At 43.4% G+C, this 12,779-nt stretch overlaps 1 protein-coding gene across 5 annotated transcripts in view; it reads left to right on the forward strand.

Moving 5' to 3' along the window:
• The window catches only part of pleca (plectin a), a 103,585-nt gene that overhangs the window by 11,131 nt on the left and 79,675 nt on the right, over positions 1–12,779 (forward strand). Inside the window, exon 1 of one of the 5 annotated variants that reach the window (XM_056399812.1) lies at positions 1,873–2,172. The exons of the other annotated variants lie outside the window; for them this stretch is intronic. Coding sequence (XP_056255787.1) covers positions 2,082–2,172 — 91 coding nt within the window. The 5' untranslated portion in view covers positions 1,873–2,081. Of the gene's footprint in view, positions 1–1,872; positions 2,173–12,779 lie in introns of those variants that run through there. 5 annotated transcript variants of the gene reach the window in all.

Raw genomic sequence — 12,779 nt, forward strand, 5'->3', positions numbered from 1 at the left:
AACGTTTGCTTACACGAGGTGACACTGACACTGATGTAATCAACATTAACTGAGGGTGAAAGTTCATTCTTGATGGTAGATTGTTGTTATCAAACAATGGTAATCATTCGGCTGAGTAGATCAATTTTGAGATGGTGCTCACACACACACACACACACTGTTTTAGATGCTACATTGATCATTCCATTGTGGGACATTATAAAGTGCATAAATGTCACTTACAGTTAGGACAATGAAAAGATTGCACACTGTCTGCTGTGAAAAAGGTCGATATAGATACTGTATATTCTACATTTTATTAATTCCAAAGCTCCATCCATCCATCTTCTTCCGCTTATCCGAGGTCGGGTCGTGGCGGCGCCAAGCTAACCGGTGTAGTTCCTCTTGCCAGCGACGTTTTCCAGCTCCTCCTGGGGGGGTCCCGAGGCGTTCCCAGGCCAGATGGGACATGTAACGCCTCCAGCAAGCTGTGGGTCTACCCTGCGGTCTCCTCCCAGTTAGACGTTCCCTGAAAAAACCTCCATTGGAAGGCGTTCAGGAGGAATCCTGATCAGATGCCCGAAGCACCTCCACCGGCTCGTTTCAACGCGAAGGAGCAGCGGCTCTGCCCCGAGCTCCTCACCCTGTCTCTGAGGCCCAGACATCACTAATGAGCACTAACTATCAACAGATAGACAGCTACCATCCCTGATAACTTATGTTACTGTTGAAAATCCTCCAAAGAATCAGCCATAAAAATCTACTGGAAAAGAAACATGTCTTCAGGGAATCGCAGTAGTTTTCTGACTTCCCACAGATACATTTCTCAGTGTTTCTTCCGAACTCTACTTCCTCACAGGAGGATCCAAGTGTAGCCACAGTTTTTCTTGGCTTCCTGACTCACTATTGTCACTGCTTGATCCGTGAGGGTCTGCAACTAGCTTGATTGTGGTGTGTTTACGGTGGTTTTGGCAGTGTGGACGTAACATTCACACTGCTTAAACTCCAGGGCCTGAGAAACCGACTGCTACAACAATACAGTATCCTGAGCTGAACGTTCACGTAAACGGTCTGAAATCAGATCCACGGGGAGTGAAGGTTGATGGATACTGTCAGGAACACTTAACGTCAGGATGTTTTGACTTTTAGATATAGGAAATATAATTTACAGCAGGTCTGAGGTCAGATCAAGGTTTTTGCTTTCTCAGTTTACCTCAGTTTAAAAATGAAGAAATGTGTGAGGTGATATTTCAGTTTACTTTGTTAGAGGTCACCTGGATAATTAACCTGCAGGATTTAGAAGTTCTGTCTTTAATGTCTCAGCTGTTCTCTCCTTTACTTTCATGTGTGTGATCCAGCACTCGTCCAGTGTTTTTGTCCTGTACTGAAGAGGTGCGGTTCTCTGGCATTAAACCTTCGCAATCTGCCGTCATTCAGTTTTGGGAATATGACGTGACTTTTAGGAGATGCATGACAGTGTTCTGGGAGGATTTTTATTTATTTTTTTTAAATCTGTGAATACTACAGGATCCACTTGCCCCAGTTTCTCCAGCAGCAGGAACTCAAATAACCCCACGCAGCTCCGTCATTTGTTTTTTCATCGAGGTAACCATGTGTCTCTGTATTTGGGGTGGAGCTAGCCTGAGCGGTGTGTGTGTGTGTGTGTGTGTGTGTGTGTGTGTGTGTGTGTGTGTGTGTGCGTGCCTGTGTGTGTGTTCATGGAATCTGCTGCTCAGCCTTAACTGGTATCTTTCTTTGTGGTGTGTGTTCGCCTCTGTGCCTTTAAGAGGAGGGTCTGATGTGTGTGCGTGTGTGTGTGTGTGTGTGTGTTTGTGTGAGTGTGTGTGGGTATTTCTCAAGCATAGGAGGGGAGTGGTGGTGGTGGTCTGGAATGAAATCTCCAGCTTCAGAGGGAATACTGTGACTGAGTGTGGGTGAGGAAGAAGGTGGGGACAGACAGATAGGTGGACAGACAGCCAGGAGGGTTTGATCAGCACTGAGGGGACAGACAGCCAGAGAGAGGGGAGCACAGTGGAAAGTTAAAGAGAAAGTTTGCAGAGACAGGAAGGTGCCCTAAACCCTGACTCAGAATCAGCCAGGCCATGTCCATGCCCATGTTTGACCCAGGTCAGCGGCTGCCAGAGGAGCAGGACTATGTGCAAGCCTATGAGAGCGTCAGAGAGAAGTATAAAGGTAACAACACCCCCTGCTTCTCTTCTTCTGTGGCTTTTTACTGTACATGTACATGTTCAAGCTATAACCATGGTGGGAGTGTGTTTGAATGGGAGGTGGGTGTGTGTGAGTGGCTGCATGCTTCAGCGACTGTAGGATGCTGTAAACCCAGCTCACTTAGCGGTGTTAATTGGTTCCATATTGATTTACAGAGATGCACATTGGGTCATCTCTGTGTGAGATGTAGAAACAGACGTATATATGACACATTCACACTGTTGTGCTGGAGACGTATAAAATTCAGCCTGAGATCTTTGGTAATATTAAAGTTAAAGATGTTGGAAGTAGTCCTGCAGGATGTGTCTCAGCCTGTACTTATACATTTATAAAAGCTTGTGACAAATGAAGCTGCAGTCTTCAAACAGTAAGTTTTCCTTTTAGCTTGTTCATAACAGTTCGCTATTAGCTTAGCGTTAGCACGTTATTACACATGATCATATCGCGATGGCCTATCTCTTAGTTCTCTCAGTCCGGCTGAGATTTAGGAGGCTGAGATTCGGCCTTTATTCAGGTTGAGTGAAGGAAGACCTTTGTATGATCGAAACAAAGAGGAGTCCTCTCCTGTCTGGTTGGTTTCCTCTTCAGTTTTGACCTGACAGCAGGGGAATCGCAGGGCGGTGTGGGCACAGAGAGGTGAGACATTTGGCCCTTGATTAATTGGAACCGCTCCAACAATGCAGCATGAGTGAGAGTAGCTGCCAGCCCACAAGGTGGCACATCAGAAGGACCTTCACCTGACTATGTCGGGGGAAACACTGGCATGGCTCGATGGTGGTTCTTTCAGAGAGGACTGCAGAGCAGAAGCTCAGACACAGGAACCCTGCACCACCTGCAGATGCTCCTGCAGCTCATTTGCTTACTTGATTTATGTGTCTGAATTTGACCAATGCAAAACCTGGAAGGAAATCATGACCTCTGTACAGCAACTTTTACACACTGCCCTACTCCTGAAGGACGTGCAAAAAGGTTCATATAAATGTAAAATTAGACAGAATACATGAGGAGTATAACTGTTCAAATCAACCAACAGTGGAGCTTAAACTGTTGAAATGAAAGGTTCTCTACACTACCACTACAAGCGCTATAGAGCAGTGTTTTTATAAGTGTGTTTTGTTTGTATCAAGCATCTGTGCGAGTGTGTGGGCGATATCATACATGGTGGTTTCACACTGTTCCACTGACTGACAGTTGTTGGGCAACAGGCAAAGAAATATAACAATGCAGCTGCAGCAGGTGTTCTGAGCCTGTATTGATAGTTAACAAGAGAGAGAGAAGTCAGGCGATGAGGGGACAGAGACGTGGGAATTGAGTTGCAAGTTCCCTGGTGTTTGTTAGGACTCAAAGATTCACATGATGCATTTTAAACTTTAGACTTAACTTTTGACTCTACAGGACACATTTAATCACAATCTAAAGTTATCAAATGACAAATATTTGCTGTTCCAGCTTCTCAAACATGAGGATTTGCTTCTTTTCTCTGTTTTACATCCTGGTAAATTGAATAACTTTGGATTTTGCCCAGAAACAAAAAGGCTATTTGATGTGTCACTTTGACCTCCAGCAAATTGCAATGATCATTTGTCACTATTTTTTAGACCATATGATTAATTGATACATTTTTAATTAATCAAAAAAGATTTGATCTAAAGCTAATAATTTGATATCAAAGTCTATCGCTTTACCAATGTAATAAGAGCATTAATGATGGACCATTATGGTATCTGAGTGTTTCATGTAGGTGTGTCTGACTCTTGCTTCAGAATTGAATGTGTGTCATGTCATGTAAAACTGCTCACACATCTTGACATTATCGCTTTCTAATACAGACTTAAGTTGCTTTTCACATTTAATCATTTTAAATTAAACATCGGTTGGAGAAAATGATCAGCACAGCCACAATATCGAGTTGTCTGACCCTTGCCTGTGTGGGTCAACCTCAGTCTCAATGTGAAATTAAAGGCAGGTGAATTACAGCAACATCTGGAGGTTGTTTGAACTATAGGATACTGGCTGACACAAACAGCTGTGCTCCTTTATTCCACTTATCCTCTATATACAGTAGGATGTGAGTGAAGAGGCGGCTCCTCCCGCGAGTGGTTTGTATTGTGCAGGCCCTACACTCTCTATACAGCGTGTGACTATCAGTATAAAGCAGGGCATTGTTGCTGAGCAGCAGCGTGGATGTTCAGCAAAATCCCTGGATAAAAATAGATTAGAAATAAAAACCGTGGGCATCATTTCCACCGCAGCTACAACAGGCCATCAGTAAGGACAAATGGTCCTGGTCTTGGTCTCGGTATGTTGGGAACAGCATCGTTCCATCCAATCACACCAGTCTAGTCATTTTCTTCCCATGCGGTTGCCTACTGTGCGTGTCACTGTGGGCAGCCTTCCTGCTGTGTTGCTCTGGCACCGGTCTGGTGCTCCACGCCCCTGTCATAACCTCCAGTTCCTTTGCCAAGATCTCACTTCCTGTTACTCTTATCGTTGGTTTTTGTTGAAGTTATTTGTTTTAGATAATTGCACCTAAGTAAATGGAAAGTCTGGACACATATTCTGTCTGAATAAAAGGGGGAGAGTGAGGTTGAAAGCACTTTTTTATTTTTATCGACTGTTTATTGCATGAAGCTGATCTGGATTTTGAGTTTAATGTGTGTTTATTGTTTTGGGGCATGAGATGTCAGCACTTTTTGTAGAGCTGCTGCTTGAGATGATGCATGTGTGGAGATGTGTGTGTGTGTGACCTGAATAACTCAAATATGTCCTATATTGTTCATGTGTGTGTTGCTACAACTTTAACATATTTTATTTGTTGGAAAACAGAAGTTTAAGGCAGCTATTTGTAAGTTTTGCTAATGCTACATAGCTAACGTTAGCATTAACAGCTGTCTTGTAAACACAACGATGGCTGAAGCTCTTGTCAAGCAACAATGACCACCACCTGCTCCCGACAAGAAACCATGTTCGGCTGTAGGGAAAACTTTCAAACAGTCCTTTTAAACACCAATGTTAACTCTCGTCTCTATCACGTCTTTTCCTCTGCTGAAGTTAGCATGCTAACCAGCTAGCATGGCCCTGTGTCGTCAATTTCTGAAACCGAATCACTTACCAATGCTCAAGCACTGACAATCATTACTTTGCAGCCCTGCATGCCATTATGGTTTGTTTAATGTGCATCTGTCTGACTCTTGCTTCACATTTGAGTGTGTGTCAGGGTCATGCAAAACTGTGCGCAAGTTTAAAGGAGGTATTTGTACGTTTTGCTAATGCTACATAGCAAACGTTAGCATTAACAGCTGTTTACTCACCAGTCTAGAAGAAATGCTGTGAATTCAGCATCGCCAACAGCTGTGTACAAAGGTGGAAAGCAACGTTGATGTTAACTCGTCTCATCCCTTTCCAATACTGACTCGCAGGAGCCCTGAAGAGCTGCTCAGAGGGCGTATTATAAAGATTGCTGAAGCTCTTGTCAAGCGACAATCATCGTTCGGCAGCAGCGAAAACTTACAAATAGTCCCTTTTAATTAATGAATTTAAAATAATCTATTAATGACCTGCAGCTGATATTCCACATATATTGAAAATGGTAAAAATATTAGTGTACATATAATGGATAATTAAAGTTCCTATTGCCTTGGCCTGCTGACAGAAATACATTCTCTGCTATTTTTACAGCAGTAGTTGACACTGGTTCAAAATTCATAACGCTCCTCCTCCTGAATATAAAAATAATAACATATGAAAATAACCTGTCATGTACAGCTCTTCTGTACACAGTGTATCCTATGGCTTAATCTCATAGCAAACACGCTGTCATGCGTGTACCAGCTGTCCTATTTGCATAAGTTATAGCAACAGGTGAGATTCAGGTTCCTGCAGCGATGATGAAGTGTGGTCGTGTGGAGCTCGGTGTTTATTATAGTAACTGAACAGATCTGTTAGTGTAAAACACACAGCTCTGCTTTAAATACTCACAGCAGAGATATCTCAGGAGTTCACTCCGTCAGTCTTCAAGTTATTCTGGATCAAAGAGAAACTAAAAAGACTTCTGACATTTAGCTCGATGTGATGTTGCTTAGAAACGTTGCTGTAAGTTATGCATTGAAAAGTGATCTTGCAGAATCAAACCATTTTTTCATATGGTATTGATTGTATATCTTTTCTGCAATCAATTACTCTTAAGTAAGTGGATATCTCTTTATTAAAAAAGCTCCTGAGGGTTTTGCTGCAGTTTGGCCTCCCCATGGAAATACTTGGAATCTCTGAAATACTGTGGCGGGAACATTTCAGGGTGGGGAAACCTCAGTAACGACTCCCACAAATACAGTGCAACCACCCTACACTTACTAACCACTGCAGTGACCTCGCCTCTGGCTCAGGTGACCCTCAGTGGAGTTTACTCAGGTTCTGTTTGGTGATCTTAGCCTCGAGTGCACATTCCTCTGAGGTTAGACGGTGGTTTCACTGTCAAATATCCAAAAATTTCTCTTCAAAGTAACAGACTGTTTCCTCAAACTTATAAGAAGTTCTAAAAAGAATTTGAACTAAATCTAAGAAGAAACTAAATCCCTATTACAATAAACTGAAATAAAAACTGAGAAACAGTGCAGATTATGACAAGGTAATTATTGAACTCTTATCCTGGAAACCTAAACAAACACATTTACACAAGAATCTTAACTCTGTTTTTAAAAAGGTAAAAATAAACTGAAAATGAAATAAAAATGAAATGGACGTCTTCGTTGTCAGTTGACAGTCGTTGTCAGTCGTGCTGATCTCACCTGTGTGTTTGCCCTGTGAAGGTGAGGTGTGTGATTAAATGCTGTGAGGTGGATTCACTGTCCCACTCTCAGTTTTCAAACACCATGAAACAAACCAACACACTGGGAGACCTGCAGCTAGAGGAGAGCCTGTCTATGCACTTGAGATCTGCAGTGTGTGTCTTGTTTTACTATATATGTGGGGTCTGAGTGGAGGCCACTATACTTGTGGGGTCCGACAGGTTTTTCAGGACTAAATGCTGGACCTCATGAGTTTAGATTGAGGCATTTAAATGGTTAAGGTAAGGGGCAATTGATTGCATTGTGTAAATAATGGGTCCTCATAAATATAATAAAACTGTGTGTGTGTGTGTGTGTGTGTGTGTGTGTGTGTGTGTGTGTGTGAACACCAGCATGGTTCACTTCTAAAAGGGCTGAGATAAGTTTGTCATGTGAATCACTGAGGGGCGTCCACAGAGAGAAACCCCCTCCACTTCCAGTTACTGTCCTCAGATCAGTTTCATGTAACTTGACCTCTCAAATTCAAAAATAGTTATAGTCTTATGTTATGCACGCACAAGGTGCACTCAGGAAATGTCTCACACACACACACACACACACACACAGACACACACACACACACAAGCTAAATTATTCCAATTAGTTTATTCCTCTGGTAGTGAACTGGGAGAAGCGGTTTCCTCCTATCACGGAGGAGTCATCACTAACGTCCAGTTCACCTGCTGTTTTATGGAAAAGGAAACTTCTTTCTGACTGTGTGGAAGCTGAATGATACATTTTCTTCTCACAGTAATATTGACTAATAATCAATAACTACTAATCAAAACACACATCAGTGTCCAGTGTTAATGAAGTGATTAAACATAGAAAAAGACATGGGGTCTGTGAATAGAGAGATGATGAAGTATGTATCCTCTAGTGTGTGTTTCTGTGTAATCCAGGCTTTGTTTATGTAGTGTGTGAACTCGGGTCTGAAAGTAGCTCCGAAAGTAAAAGGGACTGCTAATTTCGATTAAGCGGCCTCCTCTATCTGCTGCTGGCTGCTGTGAGCTGTCAATCATCTGGTGACATAATCTGATTAGTATCAACCTGCAGAGCAAGAAACAGCAATTTTCTGACAGATAATCCAGTGAACGGCAGTTTAAAGCGAATCAGAGCGAAAGGACGTGAGATTTTAAGAAGCGGTTCTTCTTTCATCCATTGAATCTTCAGCGTCCCTGCACTGCACTTAGATGATTTAGAAACTTTCAGTCATGGAACATGATTCGGTCTGTGTGTGTGAACGGAGACATGAACAGTGTTATTTCAGAGGGCCCTCAAGGTGTGTCTGTGTCTTTTGACTGTCGAGATCATCATGACTGTCAAAAGAAAACCTAAAGAACACAGCCCTGTTTAGTTTGACCACAACATTTTATTTTTTTAAATCATGAGGGTGTTTCCTACGTCTGCTGATAAACGTGGAAATCACTAACGACACCGGACAGGAGACAAAAGGATGCGGTGGTGTATCGTTGTAGTGCGTCTCTGTGTGACGATGACCTGCACTGACAGAGGACAAACTCATATATTATCTCCACATATGTTCACACCTACACTCTGTCCCGCAGAGCTGTGCCAACAGGGCGGCTCAGTGTGCTGTAGATTACCCAGGAGCCCTCTCACCTGTCTGCCACCTCACACCAGTCCGTCAGACGACCTGTTCGCTCTCCGTCCGTTCACACGTGCAGCTGAAACACAGTGTTTGATTATTCTGTCTGACCGACAGTCTAAATAAAAAGACGCTCATTTCATTATGATATGAAACGGAAAATAAAACAGCAGAACTGCACTCATTAAATTACTTAAATAATTAGTATGTTACCATGACATTATTATTTCCGTCAGACGAGTTGACTCATCAAACCCAACGTTTCAGAAATGAATCTCGTTTGATCGATCCTCCCCCTGATAATATCCTCTGATTGTAAAACACTTGTGTCACATGGTTTTTCAGCATGTGATTATTTCAACAACAAGCAAGAGATAATCTGTGATGAATTATCCACAAATACAAGCTTGCATCCCAGAAAATGATCTTATATTAAACCATAACCACTGTAAATAGTTGAATCTGATTGGCCGAAGGTCTTTCTACCAAAGGTACAAAGCTTTGAACTCGACCAGTCTGCCCGCACAGTCTCCACTGCTCACGTCACTTTATCTGGTCCTGATAGATGAGTTCACATGGTTTCACTGAGTCAAAAATACCCTTTGATGCTAAATGACGTCAGGATGTAGTCGGTGTCTTCACTGTGTCTCTGGGTTCTTCCGTGAAACAGTTTCGCGTCTGCGGAGAACTGAAAACCCCGACCATGAACCGCTGTGGAGTGAACTCACCGTGGTGAAGTCCGCCGGTGGGACGAGAGAGGACGGGAATGGGAATGCTGTAATTGAGATGGGATTTGTGTGAGAGCAGAGGATTAGTGTCTCCCAAAACCCAGAGAGCGAATAACAGCTGACAATAATCATGTGACCACACTGCAAAGTATTCATTCTACCAAGTTTTAATCTCAAACTGAATCTGAAAAGTTTGTTTTCTCGGTTTTCTCTCACTTAAAAGTTTGTGCACCAAGTTAAATGACATGAGACACGAGACAAATAATCCCTGGAGCTTTCAAACAAGTTATGGTCTTCCTCATTCCAATTTTAGACATGTAAATTACTAGACATTTGATCAACTGACTAGATAAATCAACAACAAAAACTCCAGCCTATTAATTATGGATATAATTCCCCTCTCTTCTGCTCTTTCTGCTTTATCTGCTTCACTATAACTGTTGCTCCACCTGTTTTACAGTTACTGTCAACAGAAAAAGAATCAATGAGGTTTTTAACAATTAACCTCAGGTGATTTAACGGTGTGATGTCACTGTTTACTTTCCCACAGTTTTCAGAGATACAGGACTTATATGGAGTTTGTGTCGACTGATGGCAGTGACACTGAGAAGGATGTTTTTCTAATCTTCCTGTGAGGATGATGATGTCACCAGCAGGGGGGGGGGGGGGGGGGGGGGGCGGACTGCAGTCTCCAGGATACAGTCAGATACAAACTGTCATTTTATCCCGTCTGACTTGACCGTCTGCAGTCGGGCTGTAAGTGGACACTGTACGTCCACGTACGTCCATGTATTGAGGGACTGGGTGTTGATTATATCAATAGAACAGGTCAGCACCAGTTTGTTGACTGTGTGTCCCTCAGCCTGACCTGTGTATCAGATCCTGGTCCTGGGGTGTGGAACAATAGAGCTAACACCCTGGTTCTGGCATGCTGCAGTAAGCCAGGCTAATGCCAGGAATGTCAGTAGTGAGCTGGTTGGCACGTCCTCTGGTTTTCAGAAAGGTTCCTGGGTTTGAGAAGCAGAGCTGCAGTTTCCACGTATCCACGCCCCCAGCTCTACTGCTCTGCAGTTCAGTGTTTTCACTCCACTTTAAAGTTTTCATACACAAACTGATGTGCACATTAATATCCCGGTGCCAGTTTTTGCAAGAACAGTTCAGCTCAACTAAGCCTTTAAAAATATTTGAGTGAATGATCGTCATCTTGTCTCAAAGGTCACAGTCATCAGCAGCACCGTCCACATTTGCTCTTCTTTGTTAGTGAACGTGTCGTCCGGGTGGATCTGTGCTACCTCAGGCAGACCAGGGCACCGCCCCTCCGGGCATCTATCGGCTTCAATGGGCTTCTTTGCCTCGGCCCCCCCCCCCCCCCCCCCCCCCCCCCCAGAGTGTAGGACCACCACTGAGCGCCATACAACAGTCTGAATGTGTCTCTTATATCTGAAGGATAACGAGCCTCGGAAAACATTTTTCATCGTGACACATTCTGTGAATTCCTCCGATGTTGGGGTTGTCCTCTGAAGTGCTCTCTTTCTGCTGTCTGAGAGTGTCTCAGAGAAGACACACACACACACACGCACGCGCACACACACACACACACACACGCACACACAAACAAACCGTGCCGTTCTTTCTCCTTCACACCCTCTGTGTCTTTGTGTCGTCTTCAGCCTCGTTAGCTGTTATTCTCAGTTGGAGTACGAGAATTTATGAAATAAAATCCAGTGTTAATGTTATTAAGCTACACACTGTTTTTGTTTACATCTGGTTCTATGTGTTAACAAACCACCATGTAAGAGCCATATTAATAATTGGTGAACTGTATTTACTAACTTAATAGTAAAAATGTTGAAATGCTCCTTTAGTCGTGTTGCCAGTGAACTCGTAGCCAACAGCTCTCAGTCGGAGTTAACTAGTCTGTGGAGCTTTTTGTTCTAAGTAAACATTTTAAACGGAGTTGCTGCTTCTGAATATTATTTAGCATCAAGGTTGTCGCCGATGCACCGAGAGACAGTAGAAGGTTGCTGCTACACGCCATATACAGTGTACAGTACGTTTTACAACAAGAGGAGCTAATCAAGGATGTTGAAATGATGACGCTACAAGGCTAGCTGGGGGCTAATCATGTCGGAATAATGTCTAAACACCTCAGGTGTATTAAACTGCAAGTATTAATAACAACTACAGCTGCAACAATTAGTCAATTAATCTATTAGTTAATAGAAAGAGAATTAAGTGACAACTGTTCTCATAGTCAATCAATAATGTGTAATCAAAAGATTTGATAATTCCAGGCTCCCAAATGTGAGCTTTGCTTCTCTGGTTCAGACGCGATAGTGAACTGAATGTGTTTGTGTTGTGGGGTGTTTCCTGCCGCCACCTGGCGCTGTGTGATGGCGTGATGGGCACTTTCCTGATGTTTCATCTCAGGGTGTGGCATCAGTAAACAGGTTATTTTTATCTGCTGACAGCTGAGCTGACTGCTTTCTGTCTGTTTGTGTGTGTGTGTGTGTTTGTGTGTGTGTGTGTGTGTGTGTGTGTGTGTGTGTGTGTGTGTGTGTGTGTGTGTGTGTGTGTGTGTGTGTGTGTGTGTGTGTGCGTGCTCAGATGAGCTGCAACAACTGCTCATGGAGTTTAATATCACTTAATGAATATAGACCGCATGGGATGGCACCCGCACTATCACCTCCTCCCTGGGTCTCTCTGGTGGGGTATGTCATGCCTGAGCTGACCCTGTGCAACCCCCCCCCACCCTTCTACCACAGAGTAGTCTACTCGTCCTCTTCCAACTTTTAAATGGCTGAGCTCCATGGTGGGAAGATCCACATCTCCGAGAGGGGAGGAGGGAGGGGTGGGGGGGCGTATCAGGTCCTCCACCTCCGCTTAAGAGGGACATGAGACTTTGGCTGAGGTTCAGACTGAGTGTTGACACTGTAGTACTGAACAGCTGCATGGAAACAGAAACATCCACTCAGCCGGGGGTGGGGGGGTGGGGAGTCAGGTGACTCACTGTCCCACACAATGACATTTAGCAGGGAAATGTCATTTTCTCCATCTTCCTAAAATACTTCAGTTACACTGAGAGCAATGGTGTGGTATTGGAGAAGAATCGTATTTTTGGAATCACTTCCAGGAAAAATAAAGTGGCAGTGTCAAAGAAAGACTTGTTAGGAAACAGTGACACTAAATCATTATTTGCAGATGTGCCTCCTGTTTGTCACTTATCTCTGATTATTGGCAGCATGTACTCCGGGCATGCTGTGAATTCATAAGGTGTTTCTGTCACTCATTCCCACAGTTTCTCAGAACATGAACCGTGTGAATGTGCTGAGGAAAAGTACAAATTCTTGTTGCTGCTGACGTACCGGTCAAGATATGAATACGAGACGTACAGACTGACGCACAGACTGA

This window comes from Seriola aureovittata, chromosome 16 (assembly GCF_021018895.1).
Source record: "Seriola aureovittata isolate HTS-2021-v1 ecotype China chromosome 16, ASM2101889v1, whole genome shotgun sequence".
Classification (NCBI taxonomy): domain Eukaryota; kingdom Metazoa; phylum Chordata; class Actinopteri; order Carangiformes; family Carangidae; genus Seriola; species Seriola aureovittata.